Source organism: Tenrec ecaudatus, chromosome 16 (assembly GCF_050624435.1).
Source record: "Tenrec ecaudatus isolate mTenEca1 chromosome 16, mTenEca1.hap1, whole genome shotgun sequence".
Lineage (NCBI taxonomy): Eukaryota > Metazoa > Chordata > Mammalia > Afrosoricida > Tenrecidae > Tenrec > Tenrec ecaudatus.
This window is the reverse complement of record NC_134545.1, coordinates 20,472,960-20,482,081: the sequence shown is the minus strand read 5'-3', so window position 1 is coordinate 20,482,081 and position 9,122 is coordinate 20,472,960. Positions and strand designations below refer to the sequence as shown.

General features: G+C 57.6%; 1 protein-coding gene across 1 annotated transcript in view; it reads left to right on the top strand.

Moving 5' to 3' along the window:
* Positions 1-7,264, top strand: part of RSPH14 (radial spoke head 14 homolog) — a 50,337-nt gene extending 43,073 nt beyond the window's left edge. Inside the window, exons 4-6 of the mRNA XM_075535043.1 lie at positions 5,372-5,603; positions 5,925-6,061; positions 7,026-7,264. Coding sequence (XP_075391158.1) covers positions 5,372-5,603; positions 5,925-6,061; positions 7,026-7,264 — 608 coding nt within the window. The remainder of the gene's footprint in view (positions 1-5,371; positions 5,604-5,924; positions 6,062-7,025) is intronic.
* Positions 7,265-9,122: the final 1,858 nt, after the last annotated feature.

Genomic DNA, 9,122 nt, shown 5'->3' with positions numbered 1-9,122 from the left:
CTCGTGACAGTCCCTCTGATCAGCAGCCCCTGACTTAGGGTGACCACCCTCTGCCCTGCACGACGAAGCAGACTGGAACCACAGGCCACCCACTCCTGGACATCCTCGCCACGGGCTGCGGATTGTGACCCTTATGATCCTGAATGTTTCACTGGTTTATTTGGGGAGTGGATCGCCAGGCCTTTCTTCCCACATCTTCTTAGCTTAGAAAACCAAAAATCTAAGTGAACTGCTATTGAGGTCGCTAACGGGGCCTGCGCTGAATCACAGTGACCTTATAGGACAGAGTAAAACCGCCCCTGTGGGTTCCTGAGACTGTAACTCTTTTCCCAGATAAATAGCCTCCTTTTTCTATGAGTGGCTGGTGGTTTCCAACTGCTGACCTTGCCCTTCGCACCCCAATGCATAACCACTTAACTTTGCTGAAGCATGTTGGGCCAGGGGTTCACAGTTAAAGAAAGGACAGTCTTAGCCACCTCTCCTCCTCATACCCCGCCAGCCTGCAGAGACTTTGGGGGTCCCCAGAGACCCTGTCCCGGGAAAAGTGGGTTTGAGAGGTGCCAAAGTTGGGACCCCCATTGACACTTTTAGGGACACAAGGATGAGGTCTGAAGACAGGCATCCAAACTCTACTTTTAGTTTCGGGAGCTCAGGAACCCCTGGGCCAACAGTGCAGCCCGGCCCAGGAGCCCTCCCACCCCCACCCCCATTTTACTGTGTCTGGATGTAACTTCATCACCATCAACGGAATAATTGCGTATTTGAGACTGTTCCTGGCAAAACGCAGGTGTCATCCCAGCTAACACTGTGGTCACTTCACACGGTCCAATGACCTGGCTGGTCCCCAGCTTTTGAGCAGAAGGCCGGGCACTGCCCACCCACAGAGGTGATGTGAAACTGTGGCAAGAGCCAGGTTGGATTCAGGAGGCTGGGGCGGGATCTAGCTCTTTGGCTAACAAAAACCCAAATCCAAACTCACTGCCATGGAGCCAAGACTAACTCACAGTGACCCTGCAGGACAGGATATAATGGCCTTGTGAGTTTCTGAGACTGTAAATTACAAGAAGCAAAGACGTTGGGCCCCTCTGTGTGTGCCCTCCCCTTGTCCAGATCAAGTGGGGGCTCCTTGGCTGTGACATCAGGTGGGTGGTAGGCCTAGGCCGTGTGTGGGGTGTGTGTCAGAGGTAAGAGGTAGTTGGGGTCAAGGGCGGGCCCGGCTCTGCTGTCCCCTCCTGTATCCCCTTGGGAGAGTTGTTTCACCTGGCTAAGCCTGCGAGTCCTGTCAGCCAAACCCTCAGCTGTGGAGCTGACCTCATATTTAGCAGCCTGGTGCTTAACCTGCCACACCATTGGGCTTCTTCTTCAGTAGAAAGGGGCACTAATGGACAACCTTGCCCAGAGGGAACCTCAGTGGGGTGTGTGTGTGTGTGTGTGTGTGTGTGTGTGTGTGTGTAGGAACTGCACAGTGGCACTAGCTCAGAAGGATGAGGTCAGTTTCTCCTTCTGGGTCAGGGGTCAACGTTGAGTCCCTTAAGGACATGCAGATGCAAGAGTTTGGGTTGACCCCTGCTACAGGCCTGTGTGAGGTCAGAGGCTGGCCCGCTGGGGTGGTTCCGGCCTCCCTGGCCAGTCCTGGTGTCCCCCTCAAGGTTGGGGTGGGGTGTCCCACCCTGCATCCACCCACTGACTACTCTTTTTTTTTTTAATCATTTTATTGTGGGCTCATACAGCTCTTATCACAATCCATCAATCCATCCACTGTGTCCAGCACATTTGTACATATGTTGCCATCATCATTTTCAAAACATTTTCTTTCTACTTGAGCCCTTGGTATCAGCTCCTCATTTTGTCCCCCTGTCTCCCCCACCCTCCCTCCTTCATGAACCATTGATAATTTATAAATAATTATCATTTTTTCATGTCTTACACTGACCGATGTCTCCCTTCACCCACTTCTCTATTGTCCGTCCCCCAGGGAGGGGGTTATATGTTGATCATTGTTAGCCATTTCCCGTTTCTCCTCCCACCTTCCCCTTCCCATCCTGGTATTGCTACTCTCATTATTGGTCCTGAGGGGTTTATCTTTCCTGGAGTCCCTGTGTTTCCAGCTCTTATCTGTACCAGTGTACATCCTCTGGTCTAGCCAGATTTGTGAGGTAGAATTGGGGGTGGGAGGAGGAAGCATTAAAGAACTAGAAGAAAGTTGTATGTTTCATCAGTGCTACACTGCACCCTGATGGGCTGGTCTCCTCCTGACTACTCACTCTTATAGCCACCCACAGCGTGCTCCACGCCCACCCGTGGTGCTGCTTCAGCTCTGGCCCATGGTGACCACATGTCCAACAACAAAATGAAGCATTGCCCAGTGCTTCTCACAACGGGTGGCATATTTGAGCCCACTGCTGAAGCTGTGGTGCCATCCCCTCTTGCCAGCCCCTCTTGCCCTGCATCGAGTCAATGTGGACTCATAGCAACCCTGTAGGGCAGGGCAGTGCTGCCCCTGTGAGTTTCCTAGCCTTTAGCAGAGTAGCAAAGCATCTTTCTTCCAGAGAACGACTGGTGGTTTAGAACTGCTGGCCTTGTGGTTGGCAGTCCAACGGGTAGCCACTACACCATCAGGTTTCAGAAGAAACCAGAAAAAACCAGGGTGGCTGGAGCCAGTGAAGGCCAGAGTGGCCAGGCGCTGCCAAGCGAGCAGCTGGACTGGGGATGCTGGCGGGCGACACCCTGGAGGTTTTCAATTCGAGAAAGTAGGCCTTCAAGTTTCCATTTTATATTTATTTACTGTCTACCCATCCTAATAAGCATCATTAAATCACACACTGAAATAAACTCGTCAACCCAGAGGAAATGGGGCCGAGCACAGAAGTGCTGGCTGCAGTTGTGGGGTCAGGAGGAGGCTTGTGTGGGGACGGTGCTGGTGATGAGGTAGGAGAAAGGTGAGAATGGGCAGGCATGGGTGGGTGTTAGAGTGCCCGGAAGCCAGGGCAGAGGGATACACAGCCTTTACCCTCGGTCAGTGGACCATGAAGAGGGTGGCCGGGAGGTCAGGATTCGGACAGCATGGTTGGGCTCTGTAATGGGAAGTGAAGGGACCCTGTAGGCAAGCTGTGAGCATTGGGACCCCCAAGCCCGGCGTGTCTTTCTGGCTTATCTTCACCACCCGCTCTGAATGCCAGGCACATGTCACCCTTTCATCCCACCTCCACTACCTCTCCCCTGCCCCACCTCACCCTCCAAGTCTCCTGTCCTGCACCCAGTGACTGTCAAGTGGACCCCAAGTCCGGCAATCTCCCTGAGTGTCCAAGCGTGTCAGCGTGTCCTATAGAGTTTTTAATGGCTGATATTTCAGAAAGCGATCCCCAGGCCTTTCTTCTGAGGGCCCTAACCTTTAGGTTAGCAATCAATGGCCAGACATGCTCACGGCCTCCACCAGTGTCCACTTAATCAACAGGTGTGCTTTGTGGCTGATCCCTCGCTGACTACCAGTTTCCCAGCCTCCTGAGGGTGCGGGTGGGGGTGGAGGGTATCCCAATCAGATTAAGCAGGCCAGTGGATGGCCAGGGGGCCTGGTCTGCGCCAATGCCACTATCTCAGGCTGGCATTTCTCTGTCCCACCGCCCTCAGGCACAAGAGGGTTCCTGGACTTGTTTCCAGGGGGTCTGGGGGCTGCTCCTGCCCTAGTGAACAAGCAGTTCCCAATCTACATGTCTGTTTAAATAGCCACACCCCACTCTGCCTTGTAAGGAGCCCTGGTAGCATAGTGGTTACTGCGTGGGCTGCTAACCACCAGGTGGGCATTTTGAAACCACCAGTCACTCCTTGGAAGAAAGATGGGGCTTTCTACTCCTGTAGAGGGTTAGTCTGGAAGCCACAGGGCCTTGACAAACCCAGCCTGAAAGGGTTGCTGTGAGTCAGAATTTCTCAATGGCAGAGTGGGGGTCCTGGTGGCACAGTGGGTTCAGCGTTAGACTGCTCACCAAGAGGTCAGTGGTTCAAATCCACCAGCCATTCTGGGGGAGGGGAGGGGGGGATGGATGAGGCTATATGCCCCCATAATGACTGATGGCCTCAGAAACCCTGGGGAATGTTCTGCCGGGGGTTGGCTTTCTGCATTTTTCTCCGTTGAGCTGAGGAGGGGCTGGTCCAGGTCTCTGGTCTGGGTGTGTATGACCCCAGGTTGGGCTGATGGGAGCAGAACCAGGGCCAGGCCATGCAGTGGCCTGGCAAGGTATGGGGACGTTGGGCGGGGTACGGCAGCGCTGGGGTCTGGGCAAGCTGCCGCGAGGACTACAGACAGGTACTCTTGCTACTCTCCTCCCACACCCCTAGCTGGGGAGGACAGACAGACGCGGGGTGCCCTGGGCCCACTCCTGTGGCAATCCTGTTTCAGGGACGCAGAATACGCCCCTGCCCGCTGCTCCGCCTACCTCCACATCCACCCACTGCTTTCGCCACACCCACCCGCGGTTCAGCCCCGCCCCACCACACCCACTCCTGGCTGTGCCCACCCTCTGCCACACCCACATGCTGTCGTCACACCTTCCCGCCGCTTTGCCAGCCCACCACCACGCCCACCCACCGCAAGCCCCTGCAAGCCCCAGCCAGGCGGGTCTTAATGTTGACAGCAGGCAGACGCCGGGACCTGTCCAGGGCCGCACCGCGCGCAGGAGTCAGACCTGGGCTTTTCCGGACTCCCCCGGCCCTCCAAACCCAAACTCATTGTCACAGGTCGATTCCCACCATAGAGAGCCAACAGGGCAGAGTAGACGGATCGTTGTGCGTTTCTGAGGCTGTCAGCCCACCGTAACCCGTGCCCGCGACACCCCCTCTCCGCCCCGTCATGCCACCCTGGGCAGTCCTGGAACGCTGCGCTAAATCTGGCGGCGCCGGTGGGCAGCCACACTGACAGCAATAGGAGCCGCTGGGGCGAGCACACCTCTCCACTCCAGCCCCGCCCCCAGGAGCTGAACCAGAGGCAGGGGGCTTCTGACACCCAGGGACCTCAGGGGGCAGAGGGGACCTGTGCGAGGCTCTGGACTGCCGACTTGCCTCCACACCTGGCGCAGTGCCCTTGGAAGCCCTGAAGGAGGGGCCTTGGGTGCTAATTGGCCTGGGAGAGCACAGGCTCATTATCGGTGGCCCCAGAGTATATTAGCCAGCCTTGGGGCACCGCAGTGGGGGGGCCCTTGGGACTCCAGCAGCACCTGGCCATGTCCTTGGGGAGCAGGAGGGCTGGCCTCACCTCTCTCTGCCTGCCTCCCTGCAGCCCCTTGCCCCTGGGCCAGCGCTGTTTGACCCCAACCCCTCACCGAGTCGGGTTTCATACCCACTTCTGGTCTGCACCCCCTTCCCTCCTGTCTGCCCGCAGGGGCTCAGGGCATCATCAACAGCGGACTGATCCCATCGCTGGTGTGGAAGCTGCAGCGGGAAGAGGATGAATCCGTCCAACTGCTCATCCTGGACACACTGTCGTCCTGCTTGTGGGAGGGCGCGACCACCGAGGCCCTGGACAACCGGGTGGTGCCCTTTCTCAAGGAGATGCTGCTGAGTGCCAACGAAGACATCCGGGCCAAGGCCGCCCACACCCTCATGGCTGTCTGGTGAGGCTAAGAGCCTGCCCCTTCCCACTGGGGTGACCGGAGCAGAGCCCAACACTCCCACGTCGCAGGCCCACCACTCTCATTCCCTGGGCTTCAGGTCGAGTCAGGATGAGGTAACCTCTGGCGTCCTTGCGTGAGGGACTTTCAAAGGGCCACCCCTGGCTTCACCCTGGGTGCGTGCCCTGGTTTGGGTCTAGAGGGCACATGCTTTGTCTCTTTCCCTGAAACCACGTGTGGGCCCCCGGGCCTGAGGCCATGGCCAGCGCTGGCCCACAGGCAGGGTCCCCATCAAACATCTTCCCTTGGGCGGTCCCCATGCAGCGTCCCTCTGGACGGCAAGAACCAGGTGTGGCAGTACGACGTCATCCCCATCCTGGTGCATATGCTGAAGGACCCGGTGCAGGAGGTGCAGGCCAATGCCGCCGGGGCCCTCATGTACGCCACCGTCACCACAGAAGGTGAGGTCCCCCAGGAGGCCCCGAGGCAGAGTGGCCAGAGGGTGTGAGCCCAGGAGGGGGGCCACCACGTTCACCATCACCCTTTCCTGGCTTGGAGTCCCAAGGGCTCGGCCACTCACCACACTGTCTCCTCACCAGCTGGCCCCCACTCACCCTGACGTCTGTCCCCAGGCCTCTGACCCAGGCCCCTCCTAGGAGTCTGGGCTTGATCCTGCAGCCCACTACAATTCTGAAGCCCGCGCCGAACCTCGGGCGGGCCCTTCATACTCCGCTTTTCACGTGTTGAGGACAAACCAGGCCGCATCAAAGAGCTGGAGGGACAAAGCCCTTTCCCACCACCTGATGCCCCCCTCGTGTACCACATGATGTTTGGGGATTCCCCATCCTGCCCCTGTGCCCTCGGGCTCTGTAGAACCCCTCCAAGGCACTCCCCCAGACTCCCCATCATCATAAACAGAAACCCACCGTAAAATTACTCTGCCCAGTAGAGGGATTCGGGTCCCCATCCCCCACCCTCGGACCAATGGTGTTCCCTGAGCCTGCTGCCCTGCAGGCTTCAGCCGTGTGCCACAGGGAGACCTTTGTCCTTCTCTGCCTGGGCAGCTGAGGAAGGGCCCCAGGGACCAGGACCCCAGCCAGGAGACAGAGACATGTGGGTGGCCTCTGAGCCTTGGCCTGGACTGGGCTTGAGATGGGCACTGGACTCTCAAATAAGTGGCAGCAGCATGATGAGGGACAGAGGGTGGCCTGTGATGGGAACACACACAGACCTCCCAGGGACACCAGCACTGCTGCGTGACTTGTAATGGAGACATATAACAGGGTTAGGCCCTAAAGACTTGGGGCATGGGTGGGGTGGGGGCCTGTGTGGCCTGTGGTGGGAGCCCGAAGCAGGGGCAGACTCCAAGGACAGGGGTGTGGGAAGGCAGGATGTGGCTGTCACTGATTGTCCGGCGGCCTGCAGGGAAATATGCAGCGCTGGATGCCGAGGCCATGGCCCCGCTGCTGATGCTGCTCAACTCGTCTTTGAGCAAGGTGCGCCTGAACGCCATCAAGGTCCTCACCATGCTGGCCGAGGCCCCGGAGGGCCGCTGCTACCTGCAGGCCCAGGTGCCCGTCTTCCGACTCCTGGAGGATGACCCGAACCCGACTGTGCAGCGGGCAGCCCTAACTGCCATCAAGGTCATTGAGTGGAAGCCCTGAGCTGCCTCCTGAATAAACGGGCCGAGCCCCTTCATTTTGGTTGGAGTGGCTGTTTCCCTTTCCTCCTGCCCAGGGGAAACGGGGCCTGAGAGCAAGTGTCCAGCAGGCCAGGCCCGTGGGCCCAACCCCAGGGCTCCCTGGGAGCAAACACTGGGGTCTGGGCAGAGTGAAAAACTACCGCTCAGGGAGGAGCGGGTGAGCCTGAGCCCTGGGGGGGAGGGGCAAGCCCTGGGTGTTGGTGGGGGATAGGGAGGGCAGGTGAGCCCAGGAGTTGGACTAGGCACAAGCCCAGCTTCAGACATCTGCTGGACCAGGTCCTCCTGAGTGGCCAGGAGGGAGGCCAAAGGGGCAACTCCATTCTCAGATCAGGGCTAGCTTTCTCGTTTCTTTGTTAAGATCTTTCTCCGAATAGTGATGTCCTTCTATGCACAGATGTGGCCTGTCACCAGCCCAGGTTGGTCCCTTCCCTGCCCAGGGCAGGCCTGCCTCACTTCTCTACCTTGGAGTGATAAGGGAGGAAAAGAGAGGGATGAGTGGAAGGAGCAGGTTGTTATGAATAAAATTGTGTGATTGTGTGTGTATTCCTGCCCCCCCCCCCACACTTACAAATTCTAATCTCTATTTGCCTGTGGCCATAACCCCATTTGGGATTGGCGGTCTTTGTTATGTTAATGACACAGAGTTAGTGGGAGGTGCATTTGGAGTCAATCTCTTTTGAGATAGGAGATTCCACAAGTACACTAAGGTGCAAAGATGGGGGCAATAGATGCCAAGCTGCACAAGCAGCAGCTCCCAAGGCCAAGACCTTCCTCCAGAGCCCACAGAGGACGCCTTCCCCCAGAGCAGGCACCCTGAAGTCCAATGCCGGTCTCCCCAGTGGTGAAAACACAATTTCTGTTTGTCAAAGCCACCCCCTTGTGATATTTCTGTGTTAGTAGCTCGTGATAACTCAGGTGTGGGTTCCAAGAGCGGGCTTGCTGCTCCAACCAAGATCCAAAATGTAGGGGTGGTTTGGGAACTGGGGACTGGGTAGCAGCTGCCAGGGAGAAGCAAGCAGAGAGAGAGTGGGGTCTGGCACCCACCACAAAGAGGAGCCAGGAGCACGGGGTGTTCTTTGGACTGGGAGTCCCTGTGCTGAGGGCCTTCTAGACCCAAGGGGAGATTGCTGCCGAGATCTGGAGATGACTACGGAATGTTGGGTCTAGAGGAGGTAAGGCCCTTCAGAGAGAGTCTTCCCCTGAAACTGGCAGCCTGAGTGTGAACATCAAGCCTTCTCAGCTGTGAGAAGAGGCATCTGTCAGGGGCACTCACTGGTGATTTTTTGATTATAGTCAAGATGGGGCTGAGCTGGGAGAGGAGGGGCTGAGGAAAGGGTTTGGGGAGGGAGCTGGGCCGCAGTGGGGAGGGGACAGGGTGGTGAGCTCCTATGCCAACCTGGCCTGGCGAGGTGGTGGGTGTCCTACGAGGGGACAGAGCCCCCAGGTGTGAAGGAAGGAGGGAGGTGTGGGTCTCCTGGATGCCACCCTCATAGAAGTGACCCTGTCAGAACCAGACTTCCAAGGTGAGCTCCTTCCTGAGTTCTTAAGGAGGGTCAAGGTCTTCATCTGCCACGAGCCCCACTGAGATGCTGCCCTTGCGGGGAAGAAGTGGCCACTCTTGTTCTGGAAAGGACAGTGGCTGGGCCCCCTGCATTTCAGGTTAAATCCCCTTCTCGAAAAAGGCAAGTAAGAGGAACCTTGTTTCTGTCTCCTTCAGAGAATCAGGTGCTTTCGGGGCCCCACTTCCTCAAGCCCCAATCTAGCCTCTCCCGGCAACAGGCCCACTCCATCCCACCACTTCCCCACAGGGCTCTGGTCCA